We start from the raw sequence: 15,585 nt of genomic DNA on the forward strand, positions 1-15,585 counted from the left end.
CGGCTACCGCATTCCCTGTACCCAGGGATCTGTTCCTAAGACCGCCATCTGCGTCATCCTCAGAGCGCCTTCGGGGCGGGGGTAGATTAAAGGGACTGGGAATTCTTCGGTGGGCTTCTCAGGCCGTGGGTCCCAAACGCCACGCTGTGCTCCCCACTCTGGCAAGGCTCCGCCTCCTCTGCCTTAGTTTCCTCTGCGGAAATTTGGAGGATGATACCTCTCTGGCATCCAGCAGGCGCTTAATAAATGGCCAAGTCATTGTTGGGCTTTCTAAATAAGGCTCTATTAATGGCCGGCTCTGGCCGCGGTCCCAATGTCCCCGGGCGGCCCGCCGAGGGGCGGACGCAGGGCGTTACTATAAAGCAGCGGCGGCGCTAGCGGGGGCACTGCGGAGCCTAGGGCGGCGGCGGCGGCGGCGGAGCAGGATGGAGATCCCGGTGCCTGTGCAGCCTTCTTGGTTGCGCCGCGTCTCGGCCCCGTTGCCCGGGGTTTCGGCTCCCGGGCGCCTGTTCGACCAGCGCTTTGGAGAGGGGCTGCTGGAGGCGGAGCTGGCTGCGCTCTGCCCGGCCGCGCTGGCCCCCTACTACCTGCGCGCACCCAGCGTGGCGCTGCCTACCGCCCAGGTGCCAGGCCTGGGGGAGGAGCGGTAACCCGACCACTTCCGAGGCTGGGGTCCCTGGTCTTCCTGAGAGGGGCGGGGGGGTGGGCGGGGGTGGGTAAAGGAATGTCCCTTGACTTTGAACGGGGTGGAGAATCCGGCCACTCAGAGGGGCTTCCGGAGTTCCCTGCGTATGGATTCTCGAAGACCTGATTACTGAAAGCGGTGGGAGGTCCCCGTGGATCTGAGGAGGGTCTCAGCTCCGAGAGGAGTGGAAGGGCTGGGTCACTAATAAGGTGGGGGCGGTTACTCTGAGGGGAGTCTTGGTAACTCCGCGGGAGGCTGATGACCCAGGGAATTTGGGGGAAAGGGGAGCCCAGTCATTCTGAAAGGCGGAGGGCTCCCGGTGACTCCCGAGGGTTCGGAATGTTTTGTTATTCTTGAGGGAGAGTTTGGAGACTGTCTTTTGGAGAGGTAGAGAGGAGGGAGGGTCCTGCGACTTGAGAAAGGAGGGTCTGGCCAGTCGGAAGTGGGGGAGTTGTACTAGTAAATGCTGAGGGCTCAAGCAATCCCGTGACTCGAGTGGGAGGGTAGAAAGGGGACTCCGGAGACTGGGGGAGGAGGCATCTTGGTGATTTCTGGCAGGGGTGGAGCAGTAAGGGCCCCAGGGGGTCTGAGGGGAAGGGAGCTGAGGAGTCAGTGTCCAGAAGGACGGGCTGACTACGGGGCTGTTGACACTGCTGGAGAGGGCAGGCCTTACCCTGTGAGGGTGGAGGTCCCTGACCTTGCAGGGGAAGGGGGCCTCATCACTCTGGGTGAGAGGGGAATCCCAGTGATTACAAGGGGATGGATGATCCCATTTATTCTGGGTGAAGAGATTCTCGGTGGCTGCGAGTAGGAAAGGGGACATCCAGTTACGGAGGCCAGGATCAGCTGCAGCACCAGAATGGACGGGGAACCGACGGGGGAAGGGTCTTGCTGGGTCCCTAGAGACTCGTCCCTTCCGATGACAATCGGGCCGTGCGCAGGTGCCGACCGACCCAGGGCATTTCTCGGTGCTGCTCGATGTGAAGCACTTCTCGCCAGAGGAAATCGCCGTCAAGGTGGTTGGTGACCACGTGGAGGTGCATGCGCGCCACGAGGAGCGCCCGGTGAGCCCGCTGGAGGGGCGGGACCAGGACACGTAGGCGGGACCCGCAGGCCGGAGGGGCGGGGCATCTACTGGGAACTGACAGAGCCGCTCAAGCCTCTTTCCCTCCAGGATGAGCACGGATACGTCTCGCGCGAGTTCCACCGCCGCTACCGCTTGCCGCCTGGCGTGGACCCTGCTGCCGTGACGTCCGCGCTGTCCCCTGAGGGCGTCCTGTCCATCCAGGCCGCACCTGCGCCGGCCCAGGCCCCACTTCCGTCGCCGCCGGCTGCTGCCAAGTAGAGGTCCAGGCCTTGCCTGAATCCCGGGAGCCCCCTCAGGCCCCGAGTTTTAAAGCCGACCTGACTCCACCCAGCCAGATGTCCCGGAGAGCGCGCCAAGACTACCCGCCAACCCAATCTGGGATCCGCCTTGACCCTTCCAACCTAGACTCAGCCCTGAAAACCTAGACCTTTCCACTGAAACTCTCGCTCTCACACCCTCTCCAGCTTTCAGACCCCCCTCACCCCTCTAACTTCCAGACCCTACAAGCACAATCCCTCAGCCTACAGTGTCTCATCCCCACGGATCTCACTTGGCATATAACCCCACTCCAAACTCCCTTTTTCCTTCTGACTCCTCTACAAAAAGATCTCCACATCCCGTTTCAGTCTTCCCTCCTGCACCAGCACATAGTGTAGACAGCCCTGCCCCCTACCCTAGGCCTAGGCCAGTTAAGTATAACCCACCCACCCTTGCACCCAACCTTTCCCTCAAATGTCCCAGACTCTGCACAGACCTCCTATCCTGTACCACCCTGGCCTGGTCCCGAAGACTCGGCATCCTTCCCCTCATTCCAACCCCACACTTCACTTCCCCCAACCCTATCTTCTGACTTAAAACCCCAGCCAGACATCCCCAGACTCCTGAACCCCTTTTCTGACCCTCACCCTTGTAGACCTAGACCAACCAGCACCCTCATCCTCAAACTGTACAGATACCCACCCCATCTCCCAGACTGCACGGATATCCCAGGCCCCCATCCCCAGCTCTAACCAGAACCTCTCCAGTCACTTTCTCTTGACCCCCAAGTCTCCAACCACATCTCCCAGGCAATCCACCTTCCACACCACTCCCCTTCTTCTCAATCAAGCAGCCACTTTCTTTGATTCCCTGCAATCTTTCTCCCTCCTCATTCCTAACTGCCCCATCCCCTCACCTAGGCCCACTCTCCTAATAAATGTACTAGAGCTGTGCCAATGGCTTTATGTCTAGGCCAGGAAGGATGGGCTGGAGCAAGTGTGGAGGAGCGGAATGTTTATTTGGCGGGGGACAGGGGAACATCACTGTCGCTCGTACATTTCCCGTAGGATCTTCATGCTTTCTGAGTAACGAAGCTGGTTCCGATGAGATGCCTCCTTCCACCTGCAGTGGGGGTGGGAAGGCAGAGGGAAGACTCAGTAGTTGGAGCAGAGGCCATGGGGAACAAGCAGGATGGTGGATGCTCACCTCTGCCGGATGCGTTTCCAGCGCTGCATGTTTCGGTAGATGAGTGTGGAGGGTGAGGGCTCAGGCTCAGGGGGCTGCAGAGATAGAGAGGTCAGGCTGAGTGGCCATGCCCAAGCCCCACAACATATGCTCATCACCCCAGCCCAGCCTTGCAAACCCACCTCGTCATCGGGGGTACCCTGGGTCTCAGGCTGCAGTGGGGATGGAATTCGGGATCTATAGGCATCTCCAGGTGGCCCAGGGGCTGTGGGTGGAGGCAGCTTGTACACATCACGACTCTTGTTATTGGTGACCTCTGAACCCTGGGGATACAAGGGCCCCAACCAGAGAATCAGAGAGGAGGGCCAGGGGTACCTGTGACAAAAGAGACCTATGGGACCTACACCAGGGACCTATGGTGAGGAGTCATGTCTGTCTGCTCCAAGGATCTCTGTTTTCTCCTGTCGCAACCCAGGGACCCCCGGTTACCCCTGCTCAGCATAGAGACCTCCACCTACCCTTCCCAGCCCAAGGGGTCCCCACCTGCTCCCCTATGCCAGGTGACTACACCTGTACCTTCCCCACTCCCCCAGCTCTTGGGGACCCTGATTTTGGAGGTCACCTCTATCTGCCAGGGGAACCATGTCCCCTCTCCCTTCCAGACCAGATAGCCATGTCTGTCTGCTTTAGGGCGCTCCAACCATTCTCTTGGCCTAAGGGTTCCTAAACGTGTGCCTCACTGGATCCAGGAGTCGCTTGAGGGACTCAGAGCCCTGTCCCTGTCTATCCCATTAGCTTGAGGGGAGGGTACCTTGTGACTGTCTACCCACTGTCCCCCCAATCCCACCTCCTCATCCTCAGGCAGTGGGGGCAGCGGTGAGCTGGGTGAGCATTCCCGTTCGCGCACTGTGGGGCTGTTGCGCATCCAGGCTCGGCAGATCGGGTACAGTGGTGTGTTCTCACTGAACTGAGCCAAGTCCACGCTCCGGTCAAACAGCTTGATCACGTATGTGTCTAGGGTGGTGAGAGTGGGAGGGATGTGAACATCCTCACATAGCCCTATACAGTTGCCCGCCCTCTAGGGCCACTGCCTACTCACTGGATCGTTGTGGCCCTCCCTCGGCAAGCCCGTCATCCATCTCTCTCCTCTTCTTCCTCCGCTGGTGGGGGAATCGGGCAGATGGCCTGTGCGGGGAGGGAGAACATCAGGACTGGGGCGGAAACTTGGGATCTCTCTTCAGTTGGCTGGGGCCCCTGCCACCTTACCGTTTGCCAGTGGCCGCGATGGAGCAATCCCTGTGGGGAGAGACCAGGCGTCAGCAGGCTCACCCTTGAACAACCAATGCCTGCTCAAAACCCCCCAAAAGGAACCCTGGAGGTGCTGTGATCAAGCTCACAAGGACCCCTTGACTCCTTAGGTCTTGTGTCCCACCCCCTGGGGCTCAGGATGCCATCATGAAGGCACCTAAGCTTTTGCTGCCCCAGGGCCTTTGTACAGGTAGAGTGGTTAGGACTATGGTGGAGAAAGTATGGGTCACAGTGGTCAGGGATCTGATGAGGAAAGAAGTTAGCCACCATAAACCCTCGGATACAGATCCCATCAACAAAACTTACTTGTTGTGGGTGTCTGAGGGGGTCCTCCCAGGTTCCTCATCCAGACGTTCCCTGGTAGCAGAAAAGAACTGTGGGCTCAAGGTTCCAAGGGCCCAAGAGTGAGAAGGCACCCAGTAGCCTCACATTGGGCCCCTTCCTCCCTAAGCCAGTGTCTGGGGTCCCACCCAGGGCCAGAGGATCCAACCTGACAGGGCTCCCCATCCCCCATGACCCCCTGCTGGGCCAGATCCCAACCTGTCCATGTGACTCTTCTCCAGCAAACACTGCAGAACAGCATCCAGTTGGTTCCGGGCCTTGGCCATCTCCAGCTCTAGGGAAGAGGGTACCGAGCAGGAGTCACTTCCCAGGCCAAAGGCAGGTGGGCAGCCAACAGGGCCAGGGAAGGACATGCATATCCCATCCTTCGGCCAGGCCCAGGCGTGCTGGGAGGGTCCAGTGGGCAGAGACTACTGAAGTGATGAGCAGGAGCTCTGGGTTCCATGGCTGACCTACCTGCTCATGTGTGACCTAAAGTAAGTAACCTTACCTCACTCAGCCTGTTTCCTCATCTTGAAAATGGGTCTCTGAATTATACCTACCTACCACAACTGTTTTGAGGTTCAAACAAACTTATGTTGTCTATGACTGTCTTAGCAGGATGCAGTAACACATGCAGAGTGCTTCTTATGTGTCAGGCACTGTTCCGAGCATGTCACATATATCAACCCATTGAGTTTTTGCAATAACCCTGGCAGGAAGATATGATTTTTATCCCCATTTTACAGATTATGAAACTGAGGCACAGATATGTTAGGCTACTTGCCCTGACCTGCACCCAGGTCATCTGGCTCCACAACTGAAGTTATAAGGTAGGGGCTCAAACTGGGTGCAGAATCCAGCCCCCAGAAGTGCTTTGTTTGGCTGAGGTAGTGGTGTTATTTTAAATCTGAGTTAAATCTGAATGAGATGACTACATATAATAATTGAGAGATTTCATCGAAAATACCCATTTTGGGCATCCCCCCCAACCAAGAAATGGAGATCTGGGCCCCTCTTCCTGTACGTCACAGGCCCTGCCTAGCCCTGTTTGCCTGTGTGTTTGCCTCTTTTCATCACAGAACTTATGGAAGTGATGATGTTATAAATATTCTCCTCTCACTTGTGGGAGTGTTCATACTCCTCTTCCAACTGCTAGGAGCTCTGACCAGTGCTCAGGGCCTGGAAGGACACCTGAAGTCATGCTTTGCCAGCCCTGAGACTTCCAGAAGAGACCAGGAGATGTTACTCAGAGGAGAGACAGGGTGGGGATGAGGGGTTGGGGGCAGCTGAGATTCTAGCAAAGTGCCTTGGGTAAGAGCCAAGGTACGGCTCATGTCCACATCTCTTTCCCTAGTCCTGCCTCTCTCTTGAACCTCAGATGTTGGGATTCCAGGGACTCCTGGACATCTCCCCTGGACATCCCCCCAGTCTCCTTCCACCTACTGGGCCCACAGTGGCCTCAGTGTCTCTCTAAATTTACCCCTTTTCCTGGAGCCACATCTCAAGGGTAGCCCCACTGTCCCTTAGTCCCTCCCTGAGCCTCAACATGGTCACCTCTATCCCTTCCCCACTCACCCCATGGCATGCCTGAGTGTCTCCCACATACCCACTTCCTAGCCTGGCCACCCAGGTCTTTTCCCTTCCTCCCCCTGGGCTCCTCGTCTCAGTCTCCCCTTCTGATCCACCCTCCACAAGTTGGCCAGGGGAATCGTCCTAAAACCAAACCTAACCCTGACTATCCCCTGCTTAGAACCCTCCATGACTCTGCAGTGCCCACCCCCTTGCCCCCTTGCCCCTGCCAGAGACAGAGTCTGAGCTCTTCAGCCAGGTGTTCACAGGCCTCCATGACCCTGCCTGCCCTTTCCTCACTACCATTTTGTGGTCAGGCCCCCTTCACTTTTCCACTCACAATTTTGTTGGCATTTGGGGGGCATCCCGTAAAACTCCCTACTTGGTTCAGAACCCTCCCTTTGTTCCCCATTTCCCTCGGAGCAAAAGCCAGAGTCATAACCTGGGCTCACAAGATCTGACACCCCCCACCCCTGCGCTTTTGCCCCCATCTCCTCACACTTTCAACCTCACTGGCTCGGCTCCAGCCTCACTGGCCTACCTACTGGTCCTTGAACATGCCATACAAGGCTTCCACCTCACAGCCTCAAAGCTATTTCCTTTGTCAGGTCCCCTGTTCCCTTAAGTTCCTCATGGCTCTCTCCCTTATCTTGCCTCACTCCTGATCTCCTTACCTTCTCCAGTTTCATTTTATTACCACTTACACCATTTAACACACTACATCATTTTACTTTTTTTATTTGGTCTGGATTCCGTGCCTCTCCCACCGCCCTTAACATGCCAGTCCTGTGTTCCCATCAGCTTGACTCCAACCCATTATTGGGATACAGTGACTGCCAGGATTAAAAGCTTCCCGGTACTTCAGGTGCTCAGCACAGTGTCTGACCCATAACTTCTGCTAGAAATGGCGACAAGGAGGCAGAGCCAAGAAAAGAGTCCTTCTCAGACTCACAAGGCTAGGGATCCCCATGTCTTACCGCACCACACTGCCTGAACCACCACCATTCAATCTCAAAACTATCCTGAGCATAGACCGGCAGGGTATACAGGTGGCAGGAATCGCTTGATGCCTGATAGTGATCGTCAGATGGGCTGCAGGGAGCAGTCGCGTAGCCCGCCTTATCGCGATAATCCTGTCTATCAGGACTCCCATACCCTGATCAGTCCGGTGCTCCCCTACAGGCCCCCGACCTCGGGGTCCTCACCTGATTTCTCCACTTTCACCTTCACCGGGAACATGGTTTGGGGCTGGGGTCTGGCTAGCTGGGTCAGAGGAGCCCAAAAGAGCCTAGAGTCACAAGTCCAGGCCGGAGGCAGACGGGGAGAGGTCAAATGTAAGCTTCTTGTGTGGCCAGTCCTCCACCCTGAGCTGTGTAGGGCGGCGACCGCCGCCGATGCCGCGACCGCTGCGGATGCCGCCACCTCCTCCAGTTCCCCTTCTGTGGGCGGGCCCCTTCGGCAGCCGCTTGTTTCCATTAGTCAGGGGAACCGTCGATCTCGCATCCTGACCAATTGACAACTGTCGCTGTCGGCTCCCAGTTCTAAGTCCCACCTTTCTGGGGCCCCGTTTCCGGAAACAAACTAACGACATCCCAGAGCGCTTTCTGGGAGGTGTAGTTCTAGCTCCCGAGACTCAGCCGGAGTAACGGCGCCTGCGCCGCGCGAGGCACGGTGGGAGACGAGGGATCGGAGCGTCGTGAGGCTTCCTGGAACTTAGTGTTAGAAGCTTTGAGTAACACCAATTTAGCTAATGACAGGAGTTACTTAACCTTGGGAGTGCCTGTTGATCCCCAAGAGGAAAACAAGCCTGGAGTTAGGCTGGGTTGCCTCTTACTGAGCACTCGCTAAGTGCCAGCTACCTGTTAATCTCTTTTCATATGCGACTCATTCACTTGGCAAATATTAGTGTTCCAAGTACTCTCCTAGGTACCTGAACACCCAGGTGGACAAAACAAACAAAAACCCTTGCCCTAATGAGCTTTATTTTAGAAGATGGAAGATAAACAAGTTGAACATTTTAAACTAAATGTAATAGGAGAAAGAACATAGAGCTGAAAGGAACATAGGGAGTATCAAGGTGGGGATTGAAATTTTAAATAGGATGGTGAGGAAAGCCTTCTCTAATAAAGCTCTTGAATACATGTCTTATTGCTGCAGACAATCTCCTTTAGAAGATAGGGAACTTCCATTTACCACATGTGCCTTGGCCCAGATAAATTCCAAGGGGTAGCATTATGATCTACATTTTTGATGGTAATAGTGAGGCCAAGTGGGAAAGTAATGTTTTCAATTCACACACTACCAGTACAGGATAGCAGCCCCTAGTAATAGAAGTATTACTCCTTTCTTGGTTCCAAAGCTGTAAATTAGTGTTCCCAGGAAAGAAAGTTCCTATTTTTGAGGATTATGAGTAGTGTACAGTGAAATAGTACGAAGCACTAAGCCTGGCACAAAGTAAGCAATCAGTAAATGTTTCTGAATATTAATAATCATTTTATGCTTCAACCTCCAAAAGATTGCAGTAAGTCAACACTGAGAATTAGGGTCCTTTATTGGGGGATGTCAGCAGAGAACACAGGAGATAGGAACAAGTCAGAGGGGCTTGAGAGTGGGCTTGGAGTAGAGAGGAGCCCATCCTGGTCCTCAGACCTGCGCAGAAGATGTTATCAGGGGGTACCCAGGGGTATGGTGAAGGAGAGGTAGTCCCCAAGGGCGCCCCAACGTGGCCGGTAGATCTGGAAGATAGTGATCCAGGTGGTGAGTACAATTACCCAGAAGAGGAAGCCCACAGCTGAGCGCCAGACATCTGTCAGAGGGAACAGGAAGGGGGAAGGTTGGCCTCTATCTGCTCTCTGGTCTCCCTGAGACCAACCCCCTCTTCTCTTCCGTAGAGTCCCAAAATTCTGGAACCTCCATCATCTCCTCCCACCAAGGCTCCCCCAGTCTCCCACCAAGGCTCCCCCAGTCCCCCTCCCCACACATGATGGCTTCCCTTAATCTGTGCCCTAGACTCACAGCCTTTGATTTGGCTCTGTTCTGTGTATGCCGGGACAAGGAAGGCCTCTCGGAAGAACCAGAAAATGTTGACCAGCCAGAGAAAAGGCAGGAAAGCAAACCCACCTAAAGAGTGAAAAACAAACTGGGACATAAGGCAATGAAAAGTCCTCCCCAGTGCCCACCTAGATGAACAGTTTGGAAGGTCCTCTCCCATACCTAAATTCAAATGGAGATCTCGCTATCAGGGACTCAGGAATCCTGGCTCCTTCCTGGGATCCAGGAATCCGAGTCCTCAACCACTTCTTTGGAAGAATCAGGAGTCCAGCCCCCCAACTCCCTTCCTCTCTTGGTACCTAGAAATTGAAGGCCCAGTCTCCTCCATCCTCAGGACTCAGGCCCCTTCCTCTCTTGGGACCCAGTAGTCGGCGTCCCCAGCCACTTCATCCTCTAGACCCAAGAATCTAGGCCTCTTCCCTCAGGCACTCTACTCCAGTCCCCTCTCTTCTCTAGGGACCCTGGGATACCGGCCCTTACCCAGGTAGTACTTCCGGCAGAGGTTCAACTTCTCCTCGTTGGACACCCGCTCCAAGTTCATAGTTGCGCTGGGGCCGGGTCTTCCGAGGGTCTGCGGGGCAAGACCCAAGCCCTGACCCTAAGTGATAGATGAAAGGACCGCAAACAACCACGCCCTTATTATGACAAAAGGGAGAGAAAGTGAAGGATGGGTTTTCTGAAAGAAGGGCAACCCCGCCCCTACTAGGCAAGCTGACTAAGTTGAGATGCTCTTTATGTTTATTGGGGTGCGCGAAACGACCCCCAACTCACCGGTGGAGTCTTACTTCCTCCGGTTTGAACCCCTTTGCCAGTTTCAACTACGGACTTTTGCGCGAGATGCCGCAAGTGTCTCTGGAGTTTGTAGTCTTTTTTGGTGAGGCAACCCTGCACGCATGCGTCTTCAGGCAACTCCAGTGGGTGAGTCCAGGAGGGCGCAGGCCTCCAACACGCAAGCGCACTAGGGAGTTTCTGAGTGTCCGGAGGCAGCAACGAACTACGTTTCCCAATGCTCTTAAGCAACGGAAAGTGACGTAAATAGCAGACAGAGTTGGAGGGTTCGGGTAAAAATGGCTGAATATTTAGCTTCGATATTCGGGACAGAGAAGGACAAGTGAGAACGGGCGCAGGGAGTGGTCCCTCTGGGGTGCTGGGGACAGGGCACTTGGTTTCCTGGTGGCTGGGCGGCGTGGGGCGGTGTTTCTGGGGTGTCCGGCTCCCCGGCCCTCGGTTCACCTCTGTCTTTGCACCTCTTCCAGGGTTAACTGCTCTTTTTACTTTAAGATCGGGGCCTGCCGGCACGGGGACCGGTGCTCCCGGCTTCACAACAAACCGACTTTCAGCCAGGTGAGACCCGGCAGGGAGCCTTGGGGGTTAACGCCTCCCCGCCATTCCCCTTCTGTTGTCCATCATCACGAGGTCCCGCCTTTTCCGGATTTCTAAGGCCCTCCCCACTGCCCGGCTTTTTTCTTGTTGGACTTCTGCAGGTTCCTCCCCCAACCTTCAGGCCCTTCTCCCAAGAACTTGGCCACGCCCCTGTACGTACAGACTGCACCCTTGGGCTGTCCCTCACTGCCAGATATCCCCTCTTCTGGTTTTCTGAGGCACTCAAGATATTTATGCTTCTTCTCTGGTGCAAGTTCCACCCCCAACCGTCATAGCCGACCTCTTTGCATGTAGCCGTGCCCTCTGAGCTCAGGCCCCGCTCCCTTTAAATTCTGTTCAGACCATAGTGCTGCTCAACCTGTACCGGAATCCACAGAACACCGCCCAAACCGCAGACGGATCGCACTGTGAGTGAGGGACAGGTCTTGGGGGCAGGGCGGACAGCCCTCCCGCAGGCCACTCCCTAATTCCAACCTGCCCCCTCCTCCAGGTCACGTGAGCGACGTGGAGGTGCAAGAACACTATGATAACTTCTTTGAGGTGAGGGTTTGCAGGGGTGGCTTGAGTTTCCTGTAGGCCAGGAGCTCAGCTGAGTTCCTCCTGGTCTTCCGCAGGAAGTGTTCACGGAACTGCAGGAGAAGTACGGGGAGATTGAAGAGATGAATGTGTGCGACAACCTGGGGGATCACCTCGTGGGCAATGTTTATGTCAAGGTGCCTGCTGTTACCCCATTAGAGTCCAGAGGTGGAGGCATTTCAATACCTAACAGCCACCACTGAAGCCTCACAGCTTGAGATCCATCACTAAATCCAGTCCAGCCCCTGAGCTGCTAGCTAATCCCCTGAAGATTTCTGAGTTTGATTGCTGACCCTGACCGACTTTCCCTTCAGTTTCGGCGGGAGGAGGATGCAGAGCGAGCAGTGGCTGAACTCAATAACCGCTGGTTCAACGGGCAGGCAGTGCATGCCGAGCTGTCTCCTGTGACTGACTTCCGGGAGTCATGCTGTCGACAGTATGAGATGGGGTATGGTAGTACAGGGGTGAGATGGGCACCTGGAGTCCCGGACTTCTGTGTGTGTGTGTTAGGGTGGCTGTCAGTGATAGTGCCCTCCTCCATCTATTCATCCTCTACCCAGGGAATGTACTCGCGGTGGTTTCTGCAACTTCATGCACTTGCGGCCCATCTCCCGCAACCTCAGGCGGCAGCTCTACGGGCGAGGACCCAGGCGCAGGTACCGCAGGACCAGCCTTCTAAGACTTCCTCTTACCCCAAGTTCCCTATACCCCCTGAGATGAATCTGATCCTATGCCCTAATAACAGTGTCACAAGCCTCTTATACCCTAAGACTAGCCCTGATCCCCATCCCAAGACCAGTACCTAAGTCCCAAACCCAAAACCAGCCTGAACCTCAACCCAAGACCATCCTGGATCTCCAATCCTGACATCAGCCCTTATGCACCTATCCTGAGACCATCCCCAGAAACTCTAGTTACTTCATCAACTGCCCTGCTTTATTCCAGAGCAAAGAGGCAGACCTGGGGGGTCTGCACACCCCTCCCCACAGCTATAACCCTCCTCTCTCCTGTCCCCAGGTCACCCCCAAGGTCCCATACCGGCCACCGTCCCAGAGAAAGAAACCGACGACGGTCCCCAGACCATCGGCATGGCCGTTTCTAAGACCCTGACCCCCTTGCCCTCCACCTCTGACAGGCACAGATGTTCCTGGCCAAGACCCCTCCTCAAAGCTCCCTAACTCCCCAGTGCCATCTTCTCCAGGCTACAGGTCTCCATGATGTAATAGATTCAACACAGGGACCTTCTCTTGCTGCCCCTCCACTAATAAAATTCTGTATTGAGGATTTAGATCTTTTTTGTTAGCTTGAGCCTAGCTGTGAGCTGGTTTCCTTCCACCCCCACACCTCATGATGAGAAGGGGAAGCGGGGCTGAGCTCTGGCCACAACCTCAGCCAAGGAACTTGTAACAACAGGTGGCAAAGCAGTGAGTTCAGGTCCTAGAAATCCCCAAGTGAGGGTGGTTAGGTGGGGCTGCTTTTGTGCTGGAAACAAGCACATCCATCTGAGGCTCCTCAAGGGGGTGACTCTTGGTTGTGGCAGATTGGAGGGTTCCCAGTCTGGAGGAGATTGGGATTAGGAGCTAAGGTAAGATTGCTGGGAGTTGAGAGGGAGTGTCCGGTGGGTGAGGGCCAGGTCCTCCATATCTGCTGCCCTGAAATGGGAATAGGTAGTTCCTAATACTTATGCTTACTCTATGTTGTTGTAAATGCTTTACTTCTCCACAATAACTCTATGAGACCGGTATTATGATTATCCCATTTTACAGATGGGAAAAGATGGCAGAGGTGGGATATGAATCCATGCAGTCTGGTTCTAGAATCCTCACTCTAGCCATCTTGAGGCCTTGTGGCCTCTCTAATAAGGGGCCAGAAGCTGGACTGAGGGTTGGAGGTGGGTAGATTCCTGGCTTCCGAAGGGGCCAGAGGATCCTATGCCCCTACCTCCACTGCTTCCTTCTTCTGCCCTGGTTTCCTGGCAAGTGCGGCAGAGGCGCTGTGGCAGGAAGTCCTGTGGTCATGGCCCCCCAGAATACAGGTTCTGCTCAGATGGGGCCCCCACGCCTCCTACTGACTACTGCGCTGCTCCTGGCCCTGGCGGTGCCCCGGGAAGCCTCCCAGCACTGCAGTCGCCTTGAGTACTGGAACCCTGACAACCTGTGCTGTGGTAGCTGCCTGCAGCGCTTTGGGCCGCCCCCTTGCTCGGGTGAGGAGCAGGGACTGGGCTTTTGCATATGTTCGGGCGGAGGTAGGGGGTGATAGGGAGCGAGGAAAGGGGCGAGGTCCGTGGGATACGGCTGGTGAGGCTTTCTTCGGGGTAGGGGCGCTGTGCCTTAGGTAGACAAGGCGGGGATGGGGGTGTGCTGAGCTTGCGAAGATCGGGACGGTGTGAGTTAAGAGAGGGTCGTTGTTAAGGGGTGTGGCGGGTTAGGAGGAATCCGGGCGGTGAGGAACAGGTGGGCGGGGAATGGAAGGGGCGGGCAGAGAATAGGGGGCGGGGCCTGTGTAGAGAAGGCTGGGAGACTGGCAGGCTAGTGTGGCGCGGATGGAGAAAGAGTGTGGGGCGCGTCCGCTGATAGGTTGGGTGAGTAGAGCATAACGGGCGGGGCCTGTTGGGATTGGACAGACGGGAAAGGGCGTCGCTAGTACTAAGGAGGCGGGCTTGGCGGCCGAACGTTAGACTCTGTCTCCCATTAGACTACGAGTTTTCGCAAAACTGCGGGCTCAATGACGCTGGCGATCACGTAACGCACCCCTTCAAAGAGTGTCCTCCTGGGCAGTGCAACCCCAAAAGCGCGGAGCTATGTAGCCCTTGTGGCGGCGGAGTAACGGCCCCCACTCCAGCGGGGAGTCACAATGGAAACCGGCGGCGCTGCAGAGAGGTGCTACTGGGACTCCGGAGAGCGGGGCAAGGGTGTAGCTTGCAGAAAGTTGGGGGTGTGGAGTGGGGACGGGACTGGAAGCGTGGCTTGGGGTCGGGTGGGCGAGGTCTGTATCAAAGGAAGGGGTGTAGCCAAGGGAAGACGCTAGGGATGCGGGCATAGCAGTATCAGGTGACCTGCCTGGGTTAAGGAAGTCCGAGAGGGGGATGAAGGGACTGGGTCAGGTGGGATGTGCCCCATTGCGGGTTATAAGGTTGGGAGGTTTTCGCTGAGGGGCCAAGAGTAGGGCGTGCCTCCCACTTTACTCCCCTTATTTCCAGAAGCCTGTCCCTAACAAGGAGCCCTGCCCCCTGACGCCTGGAAAACCAAGCATCCTTGGCTCCCAGGAGCCCGGCTCATCGGCGATTCCCAGGCTTTTATGGACAACTGAGCAAAAAGTCCCTCAGCAGGCCTGGCCAATTCTGAGTTTTGCCCTGTCCCTGGTGCTGGTTCTGATCGTGACTTCAGCCATGATCCTCCTCGCCCTGCAAAGGCACCGCAGTCGCCGCCACCAGGGGAAAGCTGTCCAACACCCCAATCCTGGCTTGGTTTGCAGCGACAACACCCACACCCTTTTCTTGCACTCGTCCTCTCCAGGCTCCCTGGAGGATTCAGAGGCAGGGGACTCATGGAAGGAGGTCTCTCTGCCTCTGCTCCTAGGCAAGGGTTAGTCAAAGATACACCAAGGAGGGGGAAGGTGGACTGGAAGCTTGTACTTCCTCCCCTCCACCCCTCCTCCTCTGTTTCCCAGAGCTGCAGAGTCTGGAATCGCTGCCCCTGTCTCGCCTCCTGGATGAGCTGGAGGTGCTGGAGGAGCTGATCGTCCTGCTGGATCCTGAGCCTGGGCCAGGTGGAAGGATGGCCTGTGGTACCACCCGACACCTGGCTGCAAGATATGGATTGCCTTCAGCCTGGTCCACCTTTGCCTACTCACTGCGGCCCAGCCGCTCACCTCTGCGAGCCCTGATCGAGATGATGGTGGCAAGGGAGCCCTCTGCCTCTCTGGGCCAGCTTGGCACACATCTGGCCCAGATAGGGCGGGCAGATGCACTGCAAGTGCTGTCCAAACTTGGCTGATCTGGGGCTTGCCTGGCCCAGTACTCAATAAAGTTTCCCTTGAAATAAGTGCCTGCTGTCTCTGGGCCTTATTAAGGGGTCCTCTTAAAATAGTCTTAATTGGGCCAAAACCAACAGACATCCTCAGTCCCCTGCCCCGCAGGGAATGGGCCAATTCCACTATA

At 55.9% G+C, this 15,585-nt stretch overlaps 5 protein-coding genes across 10 annotated transcripts; 3 read left to right on the forward strand and 2 right to left on the reverse strand.

Moving 5' to 3' along the window:
• Positions 1–361: 361 nt before the first annotated feature.
• On the forward strand, positions 362–2,983 carry HSPB6 (heat shock protein family B (small) member 6). Of its 2 annotated transcripts, none has more exons than XM_032488158.1 (3): positions 362–623; positions 1,627–1,749; positions 1,845–2,983. In XM_032488158.1, the coding sequence occupies exons 1-3, from the start codon at positions 426–428 to the stop codon at positions 2,028–2,030; spliced, it is 507 nt and encodes a 168-aa protein (XP_032344049.1). In that variant the 5' UTR covers positions 362–425; the 3' UTR covers positions 2,031–2,983. The 2 variants fall into 2 exon arrangements, with proteins under 2 accessions (XP_032344049.1, XP_032344050.1); XM_032488159.1 differs by having other exon boundaries at positions 368–623; positions 1,860–2,983.
• Positions 2,984–3,027: 44 nt separating this feature from the next.
• On the reverse strand, positions 3,028–7,887 carry LIN37 (lin-37 DREAM MuvB core complex component). Of its 2 annotated transcripts, XM_006184415.3 has the most exons (9): positions 7,622–7,883; positions 5,064–5,139; positions 4,830–4,880; positions 4,482–4,511; positions 4,315–4,400; positions 4,063–4,229; positions 3,398–3,538; positions 3,237–3,310; positions 3,028–3,152 (listed from the first exon to the last, which is right to left on the reverse strand). In XM_006184415.3, exons 1-9 carry the CDS (start codon positions 7,653–7,655, stop codon positions 3,071–3,073), a joined length of 741 nt encoding a protein of 246 aa, XP_006184477.1. In that variant the 5' UTR covers positions 7,656–7,883; the 3' UTR covers positions 3,028–3,070. The 2 variants fall into 2 exon arrangements, with proteins under 2 accessions (XP_006184477.1, XP_032344002.1); XM_032488111.1 differs by lacking the exon at positions 4,830–4,880 and having other exon boundaries at positions 7,622–7,887.
• A 1,062-nt stretch (positions 7,888–8,949) lies between these two features.
• PSENEN (presenilin enhancer, gamma-secretase subunit) lies at positions 8,950–10,388 on the reverse strand. 3 transcript variants are annotated; one of them, XM_014559041.2, is made up of 4 exons: positions 10,239–10,388; positions 9,948–10,065; positions 9,432–9,536; positions 8,950–9,222 (listed from the first exon to the last, which is right to left on the reverse strand). In XM_014559041.2, the coding sequence occupies exons 2-4, from the start codon at positions 10,006–10,008 to the stop codon at positions 9,083–9,085; spliced, it is 306 nt and encodes a 101-aa protein (XP_014414527.1). In that variant the 5' UTR covers positions 10,009–10,065; positions 10,239–10,388; the 3' UTR covers positions 8,950–9,082. The 3 variants fall into 3 exon arrangements, with proteins under 3 accessions (XP_014414527.1, XP_006184476.1, XP_014414526.1); XM_006184414.3 differs by having other exon boundaries at positions 9,948–10,102; positions 10,239–10,386; XM_014559040.2 differs by having other exon boundaries at positions 9,948–10,038; positions 10,239–10,357.
• Positions 10,389–10,410: 22 nt separating this feature from the next.
• U2AF1L4 (U2 small nuclear RNA auxiliary factor 1 like 4) lies at positions 10,411–12,714 on the forward strand. Of its 2 annotated transcripts, XM_006184412.2 has the most exons (8): positions 10,411–10,578; positions 10,724–10,811; positions 11,191–11,257; positions 11,341–11,390; positions 11,465–11,563; positions 11,741–11,874; positions 11,987–12,082; positions 12,444–12,714. In XM_006184412.2, the coding sequence occupies exons 1-8, from the start codon at positions 10,535–10,537 to the stop codon at positions 12,526–12,528; spliced, it is 663 nt and encodes a 220-aa protein (XP_006184474.1). In that variant the 5' UTR covers positions 10,411–10,534; the 3' UTR covers positions 12,529–12,714. The 2 variants fall into 2 exon arrangements, with proteins under 2 accessions (XP_006184474.1, XP_014414516.1); XM_014559030.2 differs by lacking the exon at positions 11,465–11,563 and having other exon boundaries at positions 10,425–10,578; positions 12,444–12,710.
• Positions 12,715–12,852: 138 nt separating this feature from the next.
• On the forward strand, positions 12,853–15,471 carry IGFLR1 (IGF like family receptor 1). Its single transcript, XM_032488101.1, has 5 exons — positions 12,853–13,011; positions 13,407–13,629; positions 14,121–14,305; positions 14,626–15,010; positions 15,096–15,471. The coding sequence occupies exons 2-5, from the start codon at positions 13,443–13,445 to the stop codon at positions 15,419–15,421; spliced, it is 1,083 nt and encodes a 360-aa protein (XP_032343992.1). The 5' UTR covers positions 12,853–13,011; positions 13,407–13,442; the 3' UTR covers positions 15,422–15,471.
• The last annotated feature ends 114 nt before the right edge of the window (positions 15,472–15,585 follow it).

The sequence above is a fragment of the Camelus ferus genome, chromosome 9, assembly GCF_009834535.1.
Source record: "Camelus ferus isolate YT-003-E chromosome 9, BCGSAC_Cfer_1.0, whole genome shotgun sequence".
Lineage (NCBI taxonomy): Eukaryota > Metazoa > Chordata > Mammalia > Artiodactyla > Camelidae > Camelus > Camelus ferus.